The sequence below is a fragment of the Gasterosteus aculeatus genome, chromosome 1 (assembly GCF_964276395.1).
Source record: "Gasterosteus aculeatus chromosome 1, fGasAcu3.hap1.1, whole genome shotgun sequence".
NCBI classification, from domain to species: domain Eukaryota; kingdom Metazoa; phylum Chordata; class Actinopteri; order Perciformes; family Gasterosteidae; genus Gasterosteus; species Gasterosteus aculeatus.
In genome coordinates this window covers 8,398,423-8,425,650 of record NC_135688.1, presented here as the reverse complement: position 1 = coordinate 8,425,650, position 27,228 = coordinate 8,398,423, and the positions used below count along the sequence as shown (strand labels likewise).

General features: G+C 44.4%; 1 protein-coding gene across 2 annotated transcripts; it reads left to right on the top strand.

The window, feature by feature from the left end:
• The first annotated feature begins 365 nt into the window (after positions 1-365).
• pafah1b1a (platelet-activating factor acetylhydrolase 1b, regulatory subunit 1a) lies at positions 366-25,992 on the top strand. Of its 2 annotated transcripts, none has more exons than XM_040175424.2 (11): positions 366-674; positions 5,885-6,197; positions 13,490-13,574; positions 15,835-15,909; positions 16,043-16,249; positions 19,790-19,958; positions 21,124-21,226; positions 21,343-21,571; positions 22,616-22,717; positions 22,802-22,958; positions 24,109-25,992. In XM_040175424.2, exons 2-11 carry the CDS (start codon positions 6,166-6,168, stop codon positions 24,180-24,182), a joined length of 1,233 nt encoding a protein of 410 aa, XP_040031358.1. In that variant the 5' UTR covers positions 366-674; positions 5,885-6,165; the 3' UTR covers positions 24,183-25,992. The 2 variants fall into 2 exon arrangements, with proteins under 2 accessions (XP_040031358.1, XP_077954355.1); XM_078098229.1 differs by having other exon boundaries at positions 414-824.
• The last annotated feature ends 1,236 nt before the right edge of the window (positions 25,993-27,228 follow it).

Sequence of the window (27,228 nt, the reverse complement as noted above, 5' to 3'; positions counted from 1 at the left end):
TTACTGCGACATTACTGTATAAGCAGTATTATTCGTGTTTTTGCTTGCAGAGAGGAAGACATTAAGCAGCTTCCTCATATTAACGGACAGTTTAGTTTATTTGTGTCATATGCTGATCAAATGTTTTATATGTAAATTAACATTCACATACATAAATATTACAAACGTGTAAAATATATATATATATATATATATAATGTCATAAAGGCAATGAAGTCAAAAGTACAATATTTCGATTTTGAAGTATCAAAAAAAATACAGCACAAGTACCTCAAAAGTGCATTAGACTACACAGAAAAGTTTGACCTAAAAATACGGCCAGTCAGTCAGGAATGCTTCAGTGAGTCGTAAATAAATACATTTCTGATATTCTACATGTACGGATGCAGAGAAGCCGCGGAAGAGTTAAAAGTCAAAGACGTATAAGGGATTTTCTTCTATCAAGGGCGTGCGCGCTCCCGTCAGACCGTGAACGCGAGCTTCATGCGCGCTCCCGTCTGAAGGCGAATGCAGCAGCCAACGAAAAAACAAGCAAGCGGAGCCGGAGAGACAAGACGGCCGCGGTTCACCTCCGCAACACAAGATCCTATTCTGGAAGCGGAAATTTCACGCCCTGTTGGGTCGTGTTACCGTTAAGAGACTTCTGAGGATATCCACGGGCAGAAAACAATAGGGTGAGTTTAAATACTTTCCAAATTACGAAGCCCGTCAGGGGCGAAGGAATCTGGGCTTTTAGGTGGAGGGGGGGAAACGACGATGTGGCTGTAATTTTTGCACCTCCTTGTCTCAAAATGGCGGATAGGCCGCTTGGACCGGAGCAGCAGGTACCTTGTCAGCTGAGTTTATCCTGGTGTCCGGATAAACGATTCTCTGCACTTGACGTATTTCAAAGCGGCCCCGGTCAGCAACCGTACCCGTTAATCGTAGCTAATTGAGCGCCAATGCATCGCGCGAGCTTGCTGGTGTTCGTCGCAGTGACGGTGCCGAGCTAACTTTCTGACTGCAGCGTCGGTGAAGCTAACTCCGCTAACGTTAACTTTAGCTAACATTAAGCTAACGATAACAGGGCAGCGGTCTTTGCGCTGAGCTGCCACCGTCGGCAGGTTCGACCCAAGGAAACATGTCAGTGTTTCGGCTATGGCCCGGTGGATTTCAGCCCTACCAGGTTGTTACTAATCAGTAACTAGCATAGTTATCGCCGCCTGTCACCCGTGTGTTTTATTACACCAAACGATCCCACGACGTCACTGCCGGATCCCAACTATAACTACATGTAACGTGAAATGCTTTCACCGTGAGGGTGTTTTTGTTGCAAGTCGCCGATCGTCGCAGCTTGAACATCAATTCTGTGCCCGGCGCGAGCCGAGGGGCGTAAAGCGACGATTGTGTCTCTATTATTTCATGGGCATGGTGGAGGAGGTGGAGGAGGAGGGGGGCACAAGACATTGTAATTGAATATCAGCCCGCCTTGCTGCAGGTTTAGTGCCGTGACGTGCTACCGGTGATTCGCCATCTGCTGTTGGGCGCTGTCACGCTGGTGGATCCGGGCCGATGGGGCTGCGGCTCGCGTCGTCTCTGCGACTCTGCCCGCTTCATGCGGCTCTTTGGCGCGGCGTTAGAAAATCTGGGTGGAGCACGTCTCAGGCGATGAGTTGTATGTGTATCGCATCTGCCCGCTGCTCAAGCAAGTCGGCCTGTTTTTTTTTAACGTTTGCTCATGCAGTATGTGTGCCTGTCTGTTTGAGTGATCGGGATGGAGTTGTATTTATTATTTTTGACCGACGGCTCACACAGGGATGAATGCAAATCACTGTGGGATTACACGGTGGTACACTGAATACAAGCGAGACAAGAGGTTTTATTTTTTTTAATTGACTGACTCATATTTTTAAGGTCATTAAGTGTCTAGCTTTTTAAATACACGTTGACTGTGTACTTGACTCTCAGGTTAAAACGTTCAACAAAGCTATCCCTTAACTAAATGAGTATTGAGTAGAATTTACTGGATTCCACCGATGCAGACATGATTTAAAATCTCAGGAATATTTTGTCACCTGTTCTGAGTGAAACCCATTGACTCTTTTCCCCTCTTAAGTTTAGGATGATGTGCTGTTTGTTTCAATGTGGGTTCATCTTTTTATTTTATTCTATTTACCGAATTAGCCTATAACAAACCCTGATATATATGTTTTCGAAATAAAATGGGATAATAGTACAGTGCATAACATAATTAAGGTTAATCATATTTCACGTGTCAGAATAGCCAGATTTACAGATTAACCATGGTGTTGAAATGGCTCAAAGGTCAAACTACAGTACGTGCTTTGGCCATTGCAAGACCTGCTCTGCTGCAACCTGTTGCCAGCTCAACCGCTGCCAAGTAATGGGAAGGGCAGCCACAGATTGTGGAGGTCGTTCCTCAAGAACGTCTTTGGGGTAGTTGGTGTCAGTAGTAACAATTGCCCGAAAGGGCCGGATGTACAGTTTCGCCAAACTGCTTTTTGTTTCAACAGTCAACGCCGAGTGTGACAGTATTTACCTTTTTGGGATTGTTGCAGGCTGAAGGGCAGCTCGACCCACATGACCCTGCTGTCCTGAGCCGACATCAGTACAGCGGTTATCCTACCAGAGACAGCTGCCTGTCAACCTACTGTAAAGAAACGTCTCAACGTGTGGGCATGAATCCGACCGTACTGTTGACTATAGTTAAAGCATCTAGTTATAGCGGTCGGCATAGTAGCCTTACGACTTAAAAGGGTTTGAGTTGAACATGCTTCATAGTGCCATTTTCTTGCAACGGTAACTAAGCGTACACCTCCGGTCTAAATTTAGAGCTATAATCATTTCAACCTGCAGCGCCTTGGCATGAAGTGAATACCCTGCAGAGGTTGAACAAGCATCTCATGGCTGCCAATTGGAACTTTGGTACTGCACGATTGACCTCAACACATAGGCATGAAGAAGGCTAACTGCTCTTTATTGAGTTGTTCCCGATTGTGTACACCAGTAGACTGTGGTGGATTGGTTGATTCCTGTGAGCTTCCTGTCTGCTTGGTCTCTTGTCCTTCTTGTAGGAATCCGATTTATTAATCAGGCAGCTTGGTTGGTATTTGATTGGCAACATGCATTTGTTGTGAGGAGATGAGTTTGGAATGAACGGAGGAACAGCCAATTCATTCCTACAACTGTTTATTATGTCAACACTCCTTTTGTTAGCCGCTGAAGAAAGACGTCAATGGCGCCATAGCTTAGTAAAGTTAGCAGCTTGTTACCAACCCAAATAACTGACATAGGCACCTTGCGGGTGGCAACGGCTGCAGATTGGAAGCTCAGCCAGATGTTCACTCAGTGAGTGATAAAGCTCTTTGGTTTTTCTTAGTAAGAGTACTGGGACAAAAATCATCCATTCATAGAAAAGGGCAATAATTAACAGAATTCCGCTTCCAGTACTCCTGTGCGGAGGTTCGTAGACAAAGTAGCCCTGAACTGGCCTCTACAAAGGCTTATGTCAGAGCAGTATCACTCACTTCATTGCTTGGGAGAATAAATTTGCTATGTTGATCCAGCTGATACAATGCCGAGATGCACTAATGACATTTACATTAGTGTGGGTTGTGTAGTTGCCTCCTGGTGGAGAGATGTTATGCCACAAAATGATCAAAAGTGAAATATGGTTGGTCCCACTTCTGAAACCAAAGCTGAGTTTGGGTTACTTTTATTGTCTTTTAGTACTCACTGCATTTATTCCCAAAACTTCAATCAAATACTTTAGCATGATTTACAAAAGGTCAAATTGTTGCCTCCTGGAATTAATAAACCTAAATGAAGGTCAGGTCATTGACAGAAAAATGCAGGCGCTCCAGATTCCAGCTGTTTGCGATGATTTTCTTTTAGGGCGGATGATGACGTAATGACACCAGCAGAAAAGGGTGCTCTACATTCCTCTGGGGTGTGTTTCCTTTGTTCAGACATGGAAGTGTAGATCATCCAAAATGTTTCTTACTGTTTAAGTAGTAAACTATTTTTTTTCCTGTGGCATTCTCTTTGGAAACAAATGCATTGTTCAAATATCATCCAGCAAGTCCAATTCATGCTCTTGACTTTACAGAATGGACTGTGTGCACAGACGGTGCACACTGGGTGTGGCCAGTGCAGTTCAGACCTGCCCTTCGGTTAATGCGTTCTTAAACCGACAGTCGACGGGTGTTTTCCAATAACCATTAAAGTGGCAACAGATAAGTTGTTGGGACTCGGCAGGATGTCCTTCTCAAAGCAGTCATCGGCATTGGAGTAAGGGGCCCATTTATTGTACATTCCTGCCGGTACACAAAGACTGGGGAATCAATGGGGGAAGGACACATAACCGTTATTTACAGTCAGGGGGCAAATTTATAGATGCCCCGCGGCCGTAGCCCCCTCCAACAGCACGCAACAGCATTTTGTGCTGAACCAATTAGCCTGATTATGTGTTGTGCAAACATTTCGCTTAATACTAAAGCCACAATCAAGATTTGCAGAAAGTGGACTCTAGCAGATTAATGGATGCTCACAGGGTTGACCGTTGCCAGCCGCAGAGAGAAGTATCAATACATGGCAGATGACCTCATTTAACGCACCACAGCAGTTTCACAGGTTGATGCTGACAGCCTGTGCGTTTTTTAAAGGATGCTTTGTGTTCAGTATTCAGTTCCTTATTGTGTTCAGAGTTAAGCATATGTTTGAACTGCTGTTGCGTCAAGTGTTGTGTGCCTCCTGAATAGGAGGGAAATAGTTATTTTAGCCTAGTGGTAATCTCACTCCTGCATCATCAGCTGAAACGACCAATGTTTGGATTTTCCTAAATTGCAGCTTCCCCCGGTGTTTCCGACCCACTTTAATTACTCCAGACGCATCAACGTTTCATCTGCTGCTCATTTGGCAGCACAGTGTCTCCCGGATGTAGTTTTGTCAGTTGGTGGCAGGTGTCTAGAAGGAGGCTTTTTTTGTTTACTGATTTGGCAGAGATTTAGTCAAAATTGTCTTTAGTCAAAAGAGGCTTGTTGTTGCTCACAGTTAATATTCTAGTGTGTACCTGCTTTGGTAAAGTGCTTTTCAAGACCATGATGCAGTGGGGGAAAAAAGGGACATGGTCACATTGATGTTTGCAGCACTGAAGTTTGGGCTGAAGCTTCATGGCCCCAACAGCTGATTTTGTGACACTTGTGTAAAAGTTACCACAACTCAAGGTGTACAGCTCTTGATGCGTGTTGGTCAGTTAATTAACTAAAAACTATAGTGATTTTATCAGCAATTGAAAATACCCTTTCTTTGGCTTCTAACTCAAGTCGAACAAAACGCTCCTGACATGAAAACATTCTCCGCTAACGCGCTTTTGGTAGCCCTGTCGCAGTGATTTCATCGTGCCATCCATGCTTCTGAGGCGCAATCTTAGTGAGGCGGTCGGTTTCGAGGGAGCTGGCGGGCCCAGCCATTACTCGAGCTTGTGTTCGGGCTTTCTTTTCTTTTGGCAGCCTGGGAGTTGGAGTGCGTTTCTCGGGGAATGTGGGTCAACTCTCGTATGATCACTGAGACTAGAATTTGCTGCAAGAGCCCAAAGACCAGACTGGTGACAGACAGCCAGATTAGGCAGGTGGAGCAGAAAAGCAAATGAACGTTTGCTGGATGTGCTTTGCTTCAGTTCTATTGTCTTTCTGGCTATAAATAAGAAGCACAAAATATGTACACTGTTATTTTTTCCATTGTTGACAGATTCTTCAGTTGTTCTTAACTGAATATTTGCAGACATTACAGTGCTTCTTTGGCCTACAAACCCTTTCGTCTCCCCCTCTCTTCATGTTATCTTTCATGCATACCTAATGCTAAATCCCACTTCTCTCCTCTCCAGATGCAGTGTAGACTTTGCTGGTGACTGGTCTGCAGGCTCTCGGCTTCTCTTGTCCCAGGAGTCAGCCAGTTGGGGCGCGGGCAGATTCCTGCGTTCCCCTTCTCTCACTCTTTTGTCTGGACGAAACCCACGGGCCGCTATTGGAGTACGCGGCGCATCCTCGCCTGTGTTGCTTGGATCAGCACCGCTCATCTCCCGACTGAGGAGAGCGCAGCAGCTGCACTCGCTTTCCCTTCTACTGCGCGGTCCTTCCTGAAGCCCGTCCACACCGCCCCGTCACCATGGTGCTGTCGCAACGGCAACGGGATGAACTGTAAGTCGCCCACACAGCGTATGGCTGAGTTGTGAAGATGTCACATTTTAAATGTGTGGAGGTTTTGGTCAATACGTTGCGGTTACAATGATGTGTATTTGTTGCATCATGTGATTAGGCATGTTTTCATTTCACCTTCATACTAGATTCACAGCCCAGTGCAACCACATTATTTGAAGGAATGAACAATGCCTGGTGCTTTTCTCAAAGCCTCTTTGAAAGTTTTTTTCATCAAAGGGAAGCACAAAATGTCACTAATTCAAACTTCCCCCAGCCAACATCAGCTGGGGTTATCTGATCTTTATCAACCTCAACAAGTGTGAGCCATCAGATCTCCTTTTTTATTGTTGTATGAAAGAGCTCAATAAATGATTCAATGCCTGTTCCAATGAGCTATCTTTATATATCTGAGCCCCATATATGTATTTGTTTGTATGATGTACACACATCATTATATTTATTGAAAATGTTTTTACGATCTGCCGTTGTGACCTTTTTAGGTTACGCTTTGTGTCGCATTTGCCCTAAAATATACTTGAAGGAGAAGACTGCAATCCAAAGTGATTCCATAGGAGCAGGGTAACCCCTATGAAAACATTTCTGCCATAGGCAGTGAAGTGGTAGAGAGACAAAGAAAGTGAAAGTGAGAGAGACTATGATAATGAGTGAATGGTAGTTGGCTTTGCCGAGTCTGAGCTTGGTAATTAACCCCTGAGGCGGGATTAAAAAGTTAAGGTAACTCATTGTGAGATACAAGGTCATGAGAAGGAGATGATGTCATGTTGAGCTGTAGATCCTAAGATTATCCTTCCACTTAAGACGTTTGTTAAAAACACCGTATTTTAATAAGAATATGTTCTCTTAAAAAGAAATCGTGTTTATTTGGAATCCGACTCCCATGACACGGTTCTTAACATACCTCCCGATGTTTCTGTGTTTTTAGATTAGCACCGTGGGTGTGGTCTGTTGGTATGGAGAGAGCTATTGGAATGCTAATCTTTCTTGCTATTTGCTATTCAGAGGAAGCTGCCAGGGACTCCATTGCCCCTCTTTTCTCCTCCGTTGCACAGTTCTTTGGCCCTGTGTAGCTTAGAGGAAACTAGTTTGGGACCATCACGCCACTTGAGTCACATTCACGCATCTGTTGCATTCTTCCCGTAGGAGATGTCGCTTGGCTCAGTTGGTGCTCATTGAGTTTGTCGTCTATAAAGTGCCCCTTAGATCTTGCTTCCTAAATGGCAGCCTCTTTTTAGGGGAGCCTACTTGAAAAGCAAGAGGCCCACTTTGAATCAGGCCATACAGCAGATGGGGTAATGGGAACAGTGACTGGTGGACTGTCTGCTATTCACGCTAAATTTTTCATTGGGCCCTTTCTTTGTCAGAGCCTCTTTTTAACATCAGGGAGCAGGCGAGTGGATGTAGTTCCTATTGCATTCAGGTGATCTCTTTTTACACATCGCCACGTTTACATACAAGGGCCATGCTGGACACTGAAATGGTTACAAAGTGCTAAGGTAATAGCTTGGTGTATGCACATGTAGTAGCACAATAAAAAACAGAAGTAATCCGCACAATAGCTGTTAGCAAAGGCCAACGGTAGTTGAGGCTGATGTTTTTCTTCCTTGTGAAAAAGCATGACTTGATCGTGGTGTGACTAATTAGAAGTGGTGCAAATACTTTTTTTTCATAGTTTTATAACATAAAACTCATGGCCCTGATTGCATCACAAGTCCAAGTCACGGACACAAATGGGGGGGGAAAGAGAAGCTAATTCAGAGATCCCTGCTTGTCTTTTTTTGCTCCCCTTGCTAAATACCTTGACCATTGATGTTCCATGTTGTCGTTTGATTACAGCAGCTGGTCTCCACGGCTCCACACAAACACCATCCCAAAAACCTTTTATCAATTAAAACATATCTTGTTCGTAGTTTTGTGTGTTATAAGCTGCACAGAGCTAGTTAGGAAGTTATTGATCCTGGATCAACGGTAGTTCGTTACACTGCTATTAACTAGGAACAGACACTCTTTGACTGAGGCCCAAAATGTTTCCAAAGGTCTCCTTTTCACCTCGTCCAGACTAACACACTGGATCAGCCGTGTTGATGAAACCAAGGAAGTGTGACACTTTGCTTGAGCGTTGCAGTGTGGGTTAGACTACGACAATTTTTCCCCCGGGGGGAAAACCGAAGAACAGAAAACAAGACACTGCAGTTTATCCTTGTGTTTTTGTTCTTTCTGTGGACGTTGACCCACTCTTGATCCCGAAGGCAGCACATTCTATAAAAAGAGAAGAAATCTATGTCCCCTCGATGCGTTCTGTTTCTGTCAGCACTGCAGTCAGATGCTGGGATTTGCGTAGCATCCTCACAACAACCCTATTTTTATGAACACGGCCAATGAAAAGCACATTTGTGTTTCTTACCAGGGTCAGGGGACTCGTCCCCGCTGGCATGCAGCAAAAATAGACTCGAACAACTGAACAGAAATGCTCCCCCGAAAGACCTGCAGGCACCCGTGTGCAGATGGGTCTTTGCTCTCTTCGCTTAACAAAGAAACTGCCCTCAGCCCTCTCCTATCCTAGGCTACTAAGAGGTTCATGTGATTTTTATTTTTGTATTTTCCATCGTTTGGGCGTCACCACATTCACAGCAATCAGCCATGGCATGGCGTGCGGGCAAAGGACATCTATTTTACATGACATGTATTCGAGAAGTGGGAATGTCCAGGCACATCACGATTCGATTCAAAGAGCTCCGATAAGGTTTATAAAACAATTGTCCATTTCAGAAATACTGCATATTTGGAATGTTTTGATAATAACCAAATGGATTAATTTCCTTTTGTCTTTTATTTATTTAATATGGGTGTCAAATATTAGGAGTGTCTACTGGAGGGTTTACGTTTCCCAGCACTGCAAAGTCAAAGATTAAATGAGTAAATTTGCAGCCCTTATTCACAAATGGATAATGTAGACTCTTCTCCCAATTCACTGAAATATAGGCAAAGAACATTCAGTTCTCATACAAAAATAACCCGAGATAAAACTATTCTTACTCTGATAAAGTGAGCTGTTATGCTGTGTTCACACAAAAAGCGAAGCAAATTTTCACCACGCCCGACTAGTTGTAGTTATTTTGCTTCATTCGCGTCCCGCTTTATTAATGCCTGAAAGGGGGCGTGTCTTATCTGTTACTTGTCTCTGAAAAGATAGTTGTACTAAGTTCCGCTATCCACCATGGAAATAAATAACCACTATTTCTGCTCTTAATTTGTTGTGTGAATTATTCGCTTCGCTCCTTTTGCTTTTTTGCGTCCCACGCGCCCTAGTGGTCGGATCTTGCGAGTCATGGTTATAACTTCATAACATCAATTAATAACCCAATAATACCACCACGGCACAACAATTTGTGACACATAAATCATTTATAACACTAATAATTGTACATTTATAAAAATACCCCGCGGAACTGCATGCTGGGTACGGCCTGCCCGCTTTTGCGTTAAGAAACTGTCAACGTTACATGAAAACACGGAAAAGAGCGATGCAGGAGGAACGAGAGTATTTGCTGGAAAGGGTATTTTTCAATAGCTGTGCTGCCTTACATCGCCTGTGGCCTTGCTGCTTGAATGCTTAGCAGAGACACTGGTTACATCACTAACACTGGTCCGTTGTTTGTGGCGGTTTCCAGAACAAACTCTTAACAAATCCTTCAGCAGGCTTTATGAAGGAGAAGCATAACGTCGTCACATGGTGGTCATACAATAGTTTCCAGACGGCGCATGCCTAAAGGCTTTGGCCAATCTGATATTTGCCCGTGAAACAGTCGGCGGGGACATGAATTGTGAATGTGCAGAGGGACCTTTCAGGGAATAGACTTGAACTTCCTTCTGTTAAATCTTTCAAAACTGCTGATTAATGTTTAACAGGTCCAACATGGTCTGGTCGAAGAAGCACATAGACTGATATATGGCACAGGGCGATGGCCAAATCTCCTCCAGTGTTCCCCTACCGTTATTTCAGCGGGGCGCCCCATGGTGCTTGCACCAGCGGAGAGAGAAAGATTTAGATTAGAGATTAAAAAGAAACGTCCATGCATTGACAAACAACTGTTAGTGGCAGCGCTCATGTGGCGCTTGTGAGGTGTCACGGCGCTTTGATACAGCGGGCCGGTCGCCATCGTCTTCTCCGCTAATTTTGTGTTCAAACTCTGCAGCAGCCGTGCCACCGACGTCCCTCTGGGTTCAGTCAACTGTGCTGTTGAGGTCATACTAAAAAGCCCAAACATGGGGGAGAGCTAATCCAATGACCACAGAAACAGAACACCAGTCTGCAGCCTAATCTGTTATGAGCTTATTGAGATGCTCTTTATGTATTATCCGGCACACTTCAAACCGCTTAAATGGTTTAGGTACTAAAACTGCTCGTACACGTACTAGCAGAGCCGCCATACTTCTCCCTCTACGTAAGTGTTGCTGGCCTTTTATAAACGATGTGAAAATGAATCATCATTGAGCATTAATTGGGAGGAAGTGATGTCAATGGCTGGAGGCGGGGTGGTGTAATTGTGGCTCACCTCTCTTTCCAGAAGGATGATGTCATGCATCTTTCCGTCTGTGTCCCAGAATGCTCCCCTCGCTATCCAGGAAGGTTTTTTTGGGACATGAGAGAGCAGCTCTGCACCAGAGGTCTGACTGACTGACCGCAGCAATGATGTAATTCACGAGAGTGCCAAATAAGCGTTAGTAAATCACACAACATTACTTGCGATGTAATAAGACTTTGGCGTTGTTGTTTTGGGAGAGCGTGGCCTTCACTGACAACGCCATTTGATCTCATTGGAACAAGTTTACAGCTACAATGTGGGCTTTCAGGCTCTCTATTGTTCTTCTATCCGTCCTCTCTGTCCATGTACTGGCCCTGCCCTCTTTTAACTATCTCCCCATCACGTCATCTAGATATGGCTGGTTACCATGGATACCAGCCGTATCTTTCTTTTCTCTCCATTCTGTGGATATTAGTACACCCCCTCCTCCGCCCCTTTTTATCGGTCTGGGGAGTGGATAAATTGAAAACTACATTATGAGGTGCGTTTAAAAAAAGAATATTATTGCAGGGTAGCGTTTGTAATTATATGTTTGCCTGAGTCACTGAGGCTTAAAAGATGCCCACCATGACAAAGTGACTCTGTGCTGCTTGGCTACCTTTTCCGAGGGCATCAACAGGAGCTGTTATGTATAAATATTAACCCCCCAAGTGGTTCACATGCTTTGCTGTGTGGTTGTTTTGTGCGGATTGTACAGTGTGGTGTTCTTGCACCATGCAAAAACTTGTTAAAGATTTTGAATATGATTACCAACTCGTGCCCTCTAGGGACTTAAACGCGACACCCTGGTTTGCATAAAACACCATGCAACTCACTCACGACCTCTGTGGGTCAACTTGTTTTACAGGACTCAAAGGGCGTGTTTTAGGGCGGGGCCAGCACATGTACCCAGACGTTGTCAATTCTGTTCCCTGGTTTCCTTCTACAACTCACACCCGTTTACACTGCTTCCTGTTTCTGAAAGTTTGCTTAATTTTGTTTGCTTATCTATGTCCCGGTTACTTGGCTCCACCCTTTCTTGTCACTTCTAGTTGGACAAAAACATATAAACGGCGCCAACGCTAAAGTTTCTAATCCGCATTCCCCAAAGCAATGGTGGACGTAACGGCGGCTGCAACCTCCTCTTATGTAGAGTCTGTGGCTCACACACACACTCCTGACACACCCACACCGCATCAAAGACTTCTTTGTGCCCCAGCTTGCCTCACCTGCTGCTTACCTTGACTACTGAGGCAGGCAGGCTGTCAGAGGAGAAGATAACCTCCTGCTAACCTTGCGCTATAATAAGGTTGTCCTGTTGTCATGGGGATTCAGGTGGGCAGAGGGCGACGGGGGGTTTCAGTGCTTAGCACTGACCAAGAGGGCACAGGGGGCAAGGGCTGGGCTGACAGATTGTACCCCCCACCCCTTCATATTGGCACCTCAAAGCCTTGCCTGCCTGACAGCTTGTCTGGCTTTCCTTAGCATCAATGGGGGGTGGGGGGGTTGCTGTGTGCAAACGCAGGAGGCGTTGTTTAATATTGGGGAACATTTTTTTATTAGACATTCATGAATTCAGTGTCTTTGTTTGTGCTCTTCACTTCATCTGGTCAGTTGTTGTTTTTTGACCTTTTCTGGCATGCAATGGAAAACTTAAGCAGTGAAGTACAAAAACGTATTCAAAACCAGCTAAAGAAAATACCAGTGTTCCCATTATGTTTGAGGATTCCATTAGAGCTAAACCAAGCCAGTCAAGTTAGCATTTAGTTAGAGACACCGGTAAACATAAATGAGCAGCTAGAGTACTGTCTCTCAATATTAATTTACTATATATTTTGGAATTTCAGCAATGGCTGCACTACTTGAATGTATAATTAAGGCATTGAACCGATGTATGGTAATATGGATCTGTAGAATTATACTGTAATGTATTTTTTAAATTTTTTATCAGTAATAGAATTAATCAGAGGTATTTTGGATAAGAAAATAAAATGGAAAACTTTTCCTACCCTCATGAGAATCTTATTAAATGGAGCATTAAAGTCAAACTATTGGGACTGATGGGCTGACCCTCTTAACTTAAAGTAGATTGAGCTATGACAGGGGCTGCAGACGTAAACCACACACAACTCTCTTCACATATTTAAAATCGGTGGATTACAAACACACTTGCTACCATCCCCCACCTTCCTTGTGCCCGCCCTCTGAAAGGTGGGCCGTCTCATTGTTTTTGTCTGCGAACTTTTGCATGAAAAGTGGATGAACTCCCATTAAAATGTGTATGTGAGAGTTTGTGTTGGTGGGATGTATGCTGACCCCCCCCCGCCCCCATATCTACACCATGGGAGTCATCCCTTCCCACTATGTGCCCACAGCAACAAGGGCTCATTATAGAAGCCAGATAGATGTGCTATGTGTTTCAGATCTGTGTGAAACGGGGTGTGTGTCGCTGTGTGAAAGCAGGAGACTGTGTTGTAGGTGGTGCTAGCCCGTATTCTTGCATATCAAGCATTTTTATTATTACGAATTAGAACCAAGATAACACTGGATCTTTTAACATTTACATCTTTTGTCTGACACATTTCATGTGTCAAATTCATTCAACATGTAACAGTCTTTGTTTTACAGTGTTGAATGCGACGACTTTGCAACCACTATCTTGTCTGCTGATCGGGTGAACTAATTACGGGTTCTCTTTGTCTGTTTCAGAAATCGAGCGATAGCCGATTATCTACGTTCCAATGGATATGAAGAAGCATACTCCACTTTCAAGAAGGAGGCGGAATTAGATAATGTGAGTAGATTTAGGGTGGACACGCATCCGCACCGCCAATCACAACCAATTTATACCAACAATATGCCTTGATTTCCACTTTATTTCTCATTTTAGTCGACCCGTTCTCGGGTGTGACGGGGAGCACCTGCAGCCAATTATAGTTGTGTGTCTGATTAGGACTCCATGCTACAAGCTGCTGCTAGTTCATCTTGACAGAGGCTTTAATCACGTCAGTTACATTTACAATGGAGCGTGACATACTGTATTTCTGTATTTTTTGTTTTACATGATTGACTTTGCTCCCTGCTGAAATGAGATTGTATATGTTTCAAATGCACTCCCCTATACTTTTGTGGTGTTTTGATATATTGCTATTATGCATATTGTCATAGATGCCAAGGGTCTTGGCATTGAGATCATAATCCGTGGCGATGCGGTTGTTCATGCATCGCACTATATTGAGAGCTGATGCGTCAAAGCAAAAAAAGTAGAAAGACCTGTCGATATAATGTAGTTCAGTACAACACCAGCCTTAAACTATAACCTTAATAGTTATAGATAGTAAAATATTATTGACTTGACGCAGTTGAAATGATTGTACAGTTGTACCTAATTTCCCCGTAAAAACACAAAGCGGTGCTATACCCTTTGTTATTTTGCACTTCTTTCTTCTTTGTTTGTATGGTTTGTTTTATTGGACTCCTCCACCTTGGATTTGAAATGAACTATGGCAATGGTAAACATTGCTCTATTGGTGGAAACGGAAACTAGATCCCGAGTGTCCATGTAGCACCCCCTTCCCCCCGCCGTGCCTTCATTCGTTCTTCCAGACATTTTCTCTGTGGCAGGCCTGTGGAATTGGGCTGAATAATGGATGAATGGCAAGAAGTGAACAGCGCACCCACAAATGTGCATGTGGCCGCACCATAACTCACAATTAAGTGATTCTTCGCAGCATTTCCCCACGGGCCGCATAAGTTTAAACTACGAGGTTTTCATATTCGGAGTAATATAAAGAGGTCATGATTCACTTTTTATTTACCTCGCAGAACGCAGAATGTACATACCTGCATTAACGGAGGTGTGTGTGTGTGTGGTTGCTATCCACTGTCAAGCGACTGGCAGGCTCCAGTGAAGTCTGGGCCTTGTGTTTGTGTCTTTGTGTGTGCCTGTCTTTATGTGTGTGGGTGATGCGGGCAGATGGCAGATTATATGGCAGGCTTGTCCAAACTGTGTTCCCAGCTCGCATGTTTCCTTTCTCTCTGTGGTGCCTCAGCTCATGTCTTTGTCTTAATACACACCTCGTGTTCGTCTGAGGAATCACTTCTCGTCATGGAGAAGTGTTGAACAGAAGCCTCCGTGGTGCCTGCAGCTCTCCACACCTCGAGGCCTGCTTTTGTTTCCAGCCCAGGCTTGAGGGCTAGCTGTGAAATTGGAGCGCAACGCTAATTTTCTCCCTCACTGGCACTCGTGTCTGTCTGTCAATGTGGGTTTTTGATGCTTTGATGGTTGGTAGCAGCCTCAGGGTGTTGCTGTTTGCACGGTGGTACCAAAACTGTTGCATTGGTTGTATAGAATAACAAAGCTTCCCTTTTCTTTTGCTATTACTGGTATGAAGCTTTACAGATGTGATTCTTTGTCTTCTACAATAGTAAAGATATATTGGCTTGAAATGGCATTAGATATTGGTGGGTCAAAGCAAGCTAATGGACTACCTCAGGTGGTTCATTAATCAAGAAAAAATAACCAGTAGGCTAATCGATGTTAAATGGTTATTAGTCTCAGCACCGAAGGCCTCGGGATGCCATGCGCTGCGTTATGTTAAAGCTACAGCTAACTCATGATGTTAGCCTGCAGGTGGAGTCTGTCTGCCAGGACGCCACAAGTTAACCTCCACCGCTGCCGCCATCACCGGGTGTGTGGCTTTAAGCCGCCTAAGCCTTTCTTGTCTGCAGCAGATTAGCTTGTGGGAGAAGGATTAGGACTGGGCTGTGTGGTCATATGCGTGTAGTGTGTGTGTTTGTTTGTGTGGCGTACAGTAGGTTGGCGGTGTCTGGCAGTGAGGGTTGGCTTTTGAGGGGTGTGTTAATGATTTACTGTTATTGCTTACTATAGCCAAAGACCCCTCCCCCCCCATAACTCCTACCCCCCCCCCCCCCCCCCCTTCCTCACAAACACGCACACCGACACTCCTCACTGATTATGCTGAGCCCACAACTTTGGCTTTTTGTCGTGTGTTTGCTTGATGTGTTTTTTCTTTTTTTTCTTTTCTCAACAGAATGAAGAATTGGATAAGAAGTATGCCGGACTTTTGGAAAAGAAATGGACCTCTGTGATTAGATTACAAAAGAAGGTTTGTGGGGGTGGTTTTCTCCAGACACAAACACTCTTAAATCCTTTGTTTCACATTTCCCTCCCTGGTTTGATTCTAAACACTTCTCTGCCAGTTCTATGCCATTAACCTGTAACCTGCACACTCTGTGCAGGTGATGGAGCTCGAATCCAAACTGAATGAAGCAAAGGAGGAGATCACCCTGGGTGGGCCCGTCAGTCAGAAGCGCGACCCCAAAGAGTGGATCCCACGCCCGCCTGAAAGGTACGCGCTGAGTGGCCACCGCAGTCCGGTCACCCGCGTCATCTTCCACCCAGTCTTCAGTGTCATGGTGTCGGCGTCCGAGGATGCAACAATAAAGGTCAGTGCTGCCGGTTGTTTGTTTTTTTTGTCATTTGAAATGGCGTTTGGAGTTTGCAGGTTATTTAAAGCAAAGACTGTCATCTTTGGGTCAAATTGTGAAATTTTGGCCAAAACACTGCTGAAGTTTCTCATGAAAGCTTGCAGGTTTGAGCCACTTTCCAGTTCAACACGACCAATGTACCGTATGCATCGGCGAAGCACTTTATTTTTTATAGGCTATTGTTCAATGCTCAAATTAGGCATCATACTAAATTAAACTGTTGGAGAATATTTCTTTTTGCTTTTTTTCTTGTTGTTATAGTTGATGGAAAAGGTTTCAGCTGATTTTGTTTTCAGACGTTAAAGGCGCTATATGAGAGATTGGGAGCATTCCTATTGTGTCTCAAAGACTCAACATGGTGATCAATTTATTGCAGCTAATCCGGGATTAACTGCTTACAGCAGTTTTACTACGGTGGCCTGCAGGTAACGTAAAAACACAAAAGGCATACTCCAGATTATTTAGTTTTAAGGGAAGTTTTCAGTAATGGAAACGTAAGTGTGAATATTAGAGTTGTGCTAATAGATTCCCTGAAATGTGCATACTGGCACAAGCATTTTTTGGGAGGTGGGACAACGTAGACGTGATGGTTTGTCCCTGTGAAGCATCTGGTAGATGCTTCCGTCTCTCGCCAAAGTAAATGGTTGTTCTCCATTCATTTAACATTCCCTGCTATTTCTTTCCTGGAACGTAAACCGCACTCAGCAGCACAATATCAGGTTCCTATAGTAGCAGCGGAGCTATAAATACAATGCTGTCAGCCCACATGTTGTCACATGTCACTGGAATGTAAATTGAGCTTTGGTGTACAACATTTGATTTGGATTCAATAGTTGATTTTGACAACCATAACTGGCTGGTGTTAAAGAGCCAAATGTATACAATGGTGATGTTGTGATTTTTGCAATAAAATATCTTTGACGTGACAGCCTCTGCCAATCAGCACTGAGATCTCTACTGCGCCGTCCTTTCCCCTTCCATCTTTTACTCCAAATCTGTTTGGCAGCTTTCTTACTAAATATGGCAACTTTCCAAACTCTCTGGCCGATTTTCTTTTTGTCATAAGCGACTAGCAGCAAGTCTAATCTTGTGTGTGTTATTGGCTGAGAGAATAGCTTTCAATAAGATTTATTTCAACCCACCATTCTAGATACACATCCCCAGCTGGCACAGATAACTCGGCTGTGATTTGAGGTGGTTAAAATATGTGCTTGGGAGAAATGGTCAGACATAATAATCTGTATGATGTAATTTCCCAAACGAAAGGGCGTCATCAGGATCTTCATTTTGAAGCTTCCTCTGTTTCTGTTGCCAAACGGTAATGAAGCCATAATATGGTGTAGTTTGAGGTGAATAGGAAAGCATCACATGGGTTTAACAATACTCTTCTCTCCTCTCTCCATCTGTTAAGCCTCCCTCCGAAGCTTTACCGCTCTAGCTCGCCTTTCTAGACACGCCCAGATTACACAGGGCGCTTCCTCCAAGTCGCCTTTGTGTTCCTAGATTCCATATCTGAACTCCATAGTTTTGTCTCCGGGCTATTTCTGCGCCTCACTGCACAATACCAATACTCCGAGCTGTTTGTTCTCTATATTTTATTCATGAGACAATGAGAGACACATGTACATCTCTCCTCAGCTACACCCACACAGCAGGGATTCCTCCGTGTTTTGGCATCTTCCCTTTTTTACCCCCACCCTTGCCTGCCACTGCAACCCGCCTCCTGCTCCATTTTATCTTCCACTTGAAACTTCCCCACCACGACGACCCACCATCAGAGCAATCTGTCCTTCAGGAGAAGTCGGGCCTGGGCCGCAATCTAGAATTCAGCCCTGTTCTCTTGCAGCTCTTCCGGCTGCTTCTCTCTCTCATTTTCAACCGATGAGGAGACTCATCTTTTCTAAACTCTATAGCTCCCTAATAAAGAGGTGAGGTGGTTGGTGAGCAGAGTCTGCAGGACGTTATTGATCCCTGCCGGCACACTGAGTTGTCAATAGGTCTCATGTGTTGGAGCCCGCACAGCCGGGTTGATCTCGTGTCCCCATTTAGTGGATGCAGCTAATGAATGTATGTAGCTGCCTCGATGGAAAGATGAGGAGGACTTAATGCCTGATTAAATTTGAGTGTGATCTTCGTCACAGATCTGGAACAAGGCATAGAATTCTCGTCTTATTGTGATGGTGTCACGTTTTTTCTTTGTAGACATACCGATCTCCCTTTTCACCCTTTAAGTTTCCTGGTTATTAGTTCTGCCATTCTTTGGTTCTCGTCCTCTTTTACCTTGTTTTCTGTCCTCTTATCATGGCTGATTTTTGCATGGCAAGATGTTAACCTGAATTCAGCGCCTAACCTTTCACAGAATGTAAATCAGCAGGCCGCGTGCGTAGCGCCGTGCTCAAACGCGTCAATCGGAGGCTCACTTCATCCAAACAAGGGTAAAGAGCTCGGATGTCAGCTTACTCATCGCTTTCTCCATAAATAGCCATAAACCAATAGAGACCTTGTATTATTGTTGGACTTTGAATGACAAAGATCCGAGGCACTTTCCCTGAAAGCATGTAAACTAATGATCATGAAACGGTTTTCTGCTTTACTCAATGGGGTGCCCTGGAGGAGGGCTAGGAGGGGGACTGTTGCTGAGACGGCATTGAGGTACAGTTCATTAATAGATTCTGTGTGCTTTAGATTCTGCTGCTGCTAAATAGGGTGTTACGTTTGTTTGCCCGGTGCATCTCCAAACAGGTTGCCTTGAACATCTCTAATGTTCAATGCAGCCAACCCCTCCCCTCCCCTCGGACTTTGCACCTCATGGCCATCTGCCTTGTCTGTAGCTTCCTTTTTGGGGGTAGGCCAGAGGAGAAGGGTGGCCCCTTCTTCCCGTCCGCCAAAAATCCCCCAACCCAAAAGATGAACCCAAGGAGGGTTTATCCTCCCCCCACCCCCCCCCATGACAACCCTTCTGTCTGCTTGACATCCTGAAACATAGCAGCTTTGGCGGGCTAGGAAAGGAAGCTTAATACCGTACACTCCACATTCTGCCCGTACTCCAACTGGCGCGACTGTATTTGGCACAATAAATGGTCTCTCCGCTTTTACCAGGCCTAACTGTCGTAATCGGCATCCTGGCTCGTGCTTCCCGACCATTAGCAACGGAAATGATCCACAGAGTCATTGATTCAGTGAGTGTGTGTGCTGTCTGCAAACTGAGAGCTGCTGGGTGAGCAGCTCTCAGGCAAATGTCATAGTGCTGTAATGGTTTTAGCATGTGTTTGGGGATTGCAATGGTTCTTCCCTGGACAGTCTGGTTCTTCTCCGCTTGTCGGATGATGTGACATTTGGCATCTTTGTTGGGGTCCAGAAAGACGTTGCATATAAAATGATCAGTATACGTGTGTTCCTCAGGGGTTTGCAGATTAAAGTAATGGCTATGCCCATTGCAGTTTGTTCTCCTACTGTATCTGTGTACCAAAGCTTTTGTGTGACTGTTCTTTCTTCCAGGTGTGGGACTATGAGACGGGGGACTTTGAGCGCACACTGAAGGGCCACACGGATTCAGTGCAGGACATCTCCTTTGACCAGACCGGCAAATTGCTAGCGTCCTGCTCTGCAGACATGACTATAAAGCTGTGGGATTTCCAGGGCTTTGAGTGCATCCGGACCATGCATGGTAAATGTGGCTTCTGACAGTTCACAGGGCTCAGGTGGCATCCGTTATCACATCTGATGCTGTTGATGAGCCTCAATCTGCTCCGATTCACATCGCCCGGCACGGAGGTTCACAACCAGCTCTGACAAATTGACACTTTGAGCCATGATGTCTACTCCTTCCCCCTCCCCGCTACAGTGCACTACTCCGGGCCCTCGGATACACCTCCTCTCACAATGCGTTGTTTAAATTGTAAAGAATCAGTTATACCGTCACTAAGCCTACCCACATTTGTTCTTTTCTAATATGAGAATCTCCGTCTCTATTGAAGATGTCTTCGCTGTGTTCTCCTCAGGCAGACATCCCCCCACTTTCACACCCTAATTGCCAAGTAAATGATGGCAGCAGTCTGCATTTACCCTCAGGCCCTGCTGATTTTAAGGATTTTTTTTTTTCTTGTTTGAATTGTAAGACGGCCTCCCACCGAGCCGCCAGCGGCAGCCCAACCAACATGAAGCATTTAGTTCTGCGCTTCATAGGTCTGCTAGAAGTGTCCGTTAAGGTCCGACTGTGAAGCAAACATCAATGAGAATTAGTGAATTAAAAAAGCCTTTGTAGCGAACGAACAAGAAGCAATCTGTTATTCTTAAATTTATACTGGGATTTTTGTATTTTGTTAAAGCAAGAAGCAGATCCATCCTCCTCATTACCATGTCACCATGATTCTTTATCTATCCACTCAACTTTTCCCATTTTTACCGATACCTTTTTCTTTTTCATACCTTTTTTAAAAAAATGAAATAAATTAGTGTAGAATTGGACAGCAGTTTAATTATCCTCATCCCCAGATAGCAATATTCTGTGTAGCTGCCACGCTACACGGGCCGCGCAGATAAGCTGGCCTTTTAGAATACACTTATTATTGTCTTCATCTGCTTAGCAGCTTAAATATTGCCCAGTGTTTAGGTAATTAGCGATCTCTTATTCTCCGTGGAACAGTGTCAGCGGCAGCAAATTGGCTGCATCGCTCATCGTTTAATTGGCTAATTACAGCCAAACCCAGCGTTTATTTTGGCGCTGTTGGTGCCGTTCACATTTTTTATTTTTCTAAATTTGTACTACTTATAAATTTAAAAAAGTTTCAAACTGCTTTACTGAAATTTTTTGTTATTTTTCTGTTTTCCAGGACACGACCACAATGTTTCATCTGTAGCCATCATGCCCAATGGAGATCACATCATTTCTGCCTCAAGGGACAAAACCATGAAAATGTGGGAGGTGGCCACTGGGTACGTTCCCGCCATAGACATCCTTAAATCCCCAATCTTTTTTTTAAATGTATTTATTCTGTCAACCACATCCACTACGACAGCCAAGTGACTCCTCTGTTTTTTCTGTCTGTTAGCTACTGCGTGAAGACCTTCACAGGCCACCGGGAGTGGGTCCGCATGGTTCGGCCCAATCAGGACGGCACGCTGATCGCCAGCTGCTCCAACGACCAAACGGTGCGTGTGTGGGTCGTGGCCTCCAAAGACTGCAAGGCGGAGCTGCGGGAGCACGAGCACGTGGTGGAGTGCATCTCCTGGGCGCCAGAGAGCGCCCACCCCACCATCCAAGACGCCACAGGCTCCGAGGTAAACGGACGCTAATTTGCCCGAGCCCTCAGGTTTGCGTACTCATAATTGGGACGCAGGGTTTATTGACACACTGTAGCCACATCATCAGAGTTCATGGTGACCATTGCAGGCTAATGCCCAGCGTGATCATTCATCAAAGCCCAGCAGACAACTGACTATTAGAGCCTTTTCCAGTGTGCCAACTGACCGTTTACTGGGAACACATTTTCCAGACGCCGGCATGCGTAGTGCTCAATTGATGAAGCGTCCGCTTGTCATCGTACAGCGTGTGCGTGATCCAGAGAGACGATGTGATGTTTGCACTCGGTGGTGGGAGCTGGGAATGTGTCTCAGAGTGGTTCGGGATGAAGTGTAATCCAGACTCCTTCCTCACGCCTTGTTATCTCAAGTGCGTCTAAATTTAAACTGGTCCGATTTTAAAACAATGTTTTCCCTTGCAGTAGTTGTTGAAAACATCCCCTATTTATTTTGGATGTCCAGCTGCACTTAAGTGTTCTGGTGCAGTTTTTTTTTTTAATTAATTGTATTTTTACTTTTCTGGACTTTCTATTAACTCTAAAATTACAACACTAACGGTACCTAGTATTGTCGAAAACACAAGAACAAAAACAAATGAAAGTGTGCAGAATTTGAAAAAGAAAGCAAAACCGTTAACCTAATTAATTTGTTGTATATATGAACTCTGCAACCAACACATTTTTGACCCACAGTTGTGTTTGACAGACAAATGAAGAAATCTCTTTCTGAACGTGATGTTTTCCTCAGTTTTCATCCATTTCTGATCTTTTAAAAAAATGTTTCAGTTGACCAAAGCAGTGAATCGCATTTTTACTGATTCTCTGGCTGTTAGATGCAACTTCCAGCCTGTTTGAAGCAAGCACTGAGTGACCGTTGGTTCCAAACGTCTTTATGTTCACCGGACCCAATCAATTTATTTAAGATAATCTTTCTTTCCTCATGAATGTCACATGTGCTTTGTTCCTAGTTTTGCATCATTGCTTCTGTTTGATCTGTTGTCTTTTCTTTGTTGTTTTTAACCAGACAAAGAAGAGCGGTAAGGCGGGCCCGTTCCTGCTGTCCGGCTCCAGAGACAAAACCATCAAGATGTGGGATGTTAGCATCGGCTTGTGCCTTATGACACTGGTGAGGGGCCGTCTTGGGCTTAACCCCTTTTTTACTTTCTTCATGTATGTTTAAGTGTTTACCAGGCGTGTGTTTGTCTCGCAGGTCGGCCATGATAACTGGGTGCGTGGAATCCTCTTCCACCCCGGAGGCAAGTTTATTGTGTCCTGTGCAGATGACAAGACCTTAAGGATCTGGGACTACAAGAACAAGCGCTGCATGAAAACCCTGTGTGCCCATGAACACTTTGTTACCTCTCTGGGTAAGCAGCGGCCCCCTCCTACTCCCCCCAATAAAAAGCCTTGTTTTTGTTTGACCAGCTTGTCTCCCGAGGAACCTCGTCGAGCCGGTTTCACAAATATGTGCTCTAGCCAGGGGTTGAATAATGGTAAAGGAGCCCCGTGCTTCCACCACGGTGCGTTCCCTGTCCTGGGGGTTGCTGGCAGCTGGGGTTTAGGAGGTAGACGAGCGCTCCAGAATTTGTCCGCCTCCCCCCTCCGTGTGTTTGCGGCTTTTCAGCAGATCAAGGCTGGGTAACTCTCTCGAGGAGCTCTTCAGCCAACTTTTCCTTGGCAAGCCGTTTGAAACCCAGTCCTCTTAAATCCTAGTTCAACCATAGAGGATATCGCTGTAAGCTATTGATGTGATGAATTCTGGAGCGAGGTGGAAAAGACAAAGCACCTTTTTGTTTTGAAATCATTGAGAGGAAAAATGTATTTCCCTCATTTTAAAAGGCGTTGTCCTAAGTGTGTGCATATAAACACAATAACAAGTAGCTTCTCCAAAGGTGTTTGCATTCTGATTTTAAATAGTCTGATAATCTGAATTGCTATTTGTTTATTCATAATCCAATCTGCAGTAAACTGGTCCCACCCAGTGAGTCACGTTGCTCCTGTTTACCCGCATCAATCTCATCCACACTCTCCATTTGTCTTGCAAATTCTAGCTATTAGTTTTTAAAAATCATAAAAGACAATTTAAATGAATTTGTCATTTTATTTTTTCTCTCCTTCGCACTGCAAGTAAATGGCCTTATTCTTCATCGCGAATCACTAGAAAAAAATGAAGATGTGGACAAAGAATCTTATTCTGCTCATTATCTGTACAATCCCAGTATTCCCTGCCTACATACTGAATATTTGACCATTTCCAACAATACCATTGCTTTAAAATGGTCTTAAAAATTCAAACGGATATTGAAGTGTGACGGTCAATAAACTGCAAGCTGCGTTACTGAAGCCTGACAGCAGACCGCTGTTGTCACCAGACAGACGGTTGTTACCGAGCTGGAACCTTACCGTGCGTCCGCTCTCACCGTTATCTCAGATAACTGAGCAGCATCTCACAGACGTGTTGGATTGAAATGTTTTTCCGATCTTTTGTTGTGACGACCTCTTTTGTTTCTCCTCCAGATTTCCACAAGGCTGCTCCCTACGTGGTCACTGGGAGTGTAGATCAAACAGTAAAAGTGTGGGAGTGCCGCTGATCTGGACCTCCAAGGATTGGACCATCACCTCCAATTACCCCCTCTTGCAATCCAGCCTCCCCCTCTCCCTCTCCCTCTCCTCTCGCCTCCTCTCCTCACCTGAATCTCATCCTCATCTCCGGCTGCACTTACCACCATGGTTATTTACCTATCGCGCTCTCTGGTCCAATAACTATTGTCCTTCTATGTAAATTATTCCTGGATGTAGATCGCGCTATTAAATGTTACACAAAAAAGTATTCTTGCATGGTAATCCAAAATTGTATACTGTAAATTTACATAACGTCTAGAAGTACCATAGGTTTACCACAGGGCTGGCCGTCTGTCACGCAGCCTTACCAACCAACCGAAGGCAGATGTTTTTGACTGGGTGTAAAATGTAGGGCACTAAAACCCCCATAATTTAAGAAATGACAGTGTCTTTATGTGTAAGATTTATTTTGTCTATTTTTTTATTTAGGATTCTTTTTTTTCTTTCTGTAATTTCCCTCCTTCACTGTCGTAGTCTGTTGGTGCCTAGCTTGGTGAAACTTTCAAGAGACGAGGCTGGAAACGCATATATGATAAGATACGATTGTGTGTGAGGCTTTGTTATTGAAATAATCTCTAGCTTTATAACATCACTTCTCAAGTGTGCATACCATTTCTCTTCATGTGGAACTAGGTAATATTTTAATGCTGTACATACGAATACTTCAAACTGTTGTCCTTGGACCTTGGGGGCTTTAAAAACCAGCTTTGTACTCTTGTCATGGTAGCACATGGACCACTGCTAGTTAAACCATCCCATTTAACAAAGCTGCAGCAAGGAATGGAAAGTTTAAATGTATAAAAGTGGCTTTGTGAATAACCAAACTTCACAAGGAGCGCCAGGTTAGATACCTGATCGATCTCGAGCACTCGACCTCTGGTGACGGACCGAGTGCGACGTTCCATGTGAGACTTTTGTTGAATCCAAGCTTCTGTCCGCCCATAGTCCCCCGCCCGGTCCGTGTGGGTGCGGCTCCGGTATCCCATAGGAATTATGTAGAGCCAGAAGAGGCTCTGTTCTATGAAGGCCGCAGTGAGATAATCCCCCGTAAGAGAAAACGTAAAGGCACGATAAGGAGTCAAAGTGAGGCCCCTGGGTTTGATATCTGGGATGTGCAAAGACCTTTGTTTCTGAGGGGTAAAATATATGTTCTGCCGGTTTTGAGTAAAAAAAAAAAAGGAAAAAAAAGTTTTCTGTGAAAATATAAAATTTAGCTTAACAGATTTGGCAATTTTGTATTATCTCACTAAAGGATTAAGTGGATGGGAATTTAGGATTAATGAGGAAATGCTAGCAGCAGACATGCTGATTGGTCTGTGGGTGCCGTTTTGTCCGATGCGGAGGTGTTTGTGGCTTTTAAAGAGCTCACTGTAAAAAGAGGCCGTGGCGGCTCCAGGATCAGCAAGGATCTCCACCGGCAAAACCCCACAGATCAACTCACACCAGTGCAAACGTCTTCTGAGTGGCTTTCCTCAAATTTCAGCTTTTGATCTTTGTGGAGCTGTAACAGGAAGGTCACTGTAAACCAGTCCGTGCTGTAGAAACGACCATTCCACTCCCCTCGGAGGACGACACAAAACAAAACATCTTGCTTCTAACTAGCTGACAAGGTGATTCATTAATCTTGCACATCCCTGTTTTCAATTAATCTTTGGTCTTTTAATGACGACCAAAGGCAACGTTGAGATTTACTGATGTTGATAAATGCATAAACGTATAATTTCTGATTTAGCCTTTTCATTCCAATGCAGTTGTTGGCTAATAAAGAATTCCACTGCTGATCATCTTACCTTTGCTTTTTTGCCACTGTTTCCGCTTCCTGCGTGTCCTGGATGTGGTGATCTGCTGGTGGCTCCTGTGAGCCGGATGTGACCTGTTGCTGCAGAACTCTTATTTCAAAGATCTGAAGTGTCTGATCCCATTACAGGCCAATTGGTTTGGACAGCAAGGGGAAGTCGCTGAGCGATACCACAAAGAATATCGATACCACACCAATGTATGAATTGAAGCCGATAAGCGTAGCTTCGCATCAATGTTAAAACCTTGGGATGAAGTAATTATTTGGAACACCTGCATGATTAAGTGCACAAAAGTGCCACTTTGAATCTTGTTTGCCAGAGATGTCTTTCAGTAAGAGTAAGCATTGAAAAGGGTTTTATTAAGACTTAAAAATATTGTATTGTCTGAGACCAATACTGATTACTCAACTACAAAGAGGCTACAAAGATGGGAAAGCTCTCCTCGCTCTTAGCAACAAAACCACTTGTGCTGGAACATTGCAAATTCATCCATCCATAAAACGTCTAAAAACTGCTTTTATTTCTGGACAGAACTTGTGAACGTATTATTGGATATTCTTTCTCCAGTAAAACAATGTTTGAGTCATCTTTCCTCGCTTCAAACCCAACCCTAAGCGGAGACGTGTACTTCCCGAGACATCACGATGTTCCTCTTGCATTGCTCTGGCCTTTGTCTTCAGGCTCGATGAGTGCAGACAGCTCGGCTCATTGGTCGTAGAAAGGCTGGTTTTGTTGTGTTTGGGTGTATCTCCTTCCCTGTAAAGGAAATGAGGTTGAGGCAGTTTTTTAGCCCAATTTGGCATGAATAATGAAGATGGCTACATGTTAAATGTTCTAGCTGAACAAGCTAGAGACGTTCCGATAGTCTCCTCAGGATCATACTATGACATGCCAGACCATAAAATGTTAATGGATAACCTATTCCTTTCCTTGGTTCTACCTAAGGAGGTGATTAATGGAAGGTCAGGATGATGTGTGATCTAATTCTTTTGTTACAATTTCTTTGGCACATTTGCGCCCCTATGAAGAAAATGTCCTTTACCCCATTCGCAGGTCCCAAGCGACCCCTGTACTGTCCCGTGGTGTGTGAAGGGGCTAACGGACATGTTCTGTCTGTGGGTCGTTTCCACCTGGTCATTGTAACCCGCCTGTGAACCACATCCAAGGGTTTCACACTGGTTCCTGTAGGAGAGCTTGTGATGTTTTCGCCACTAGG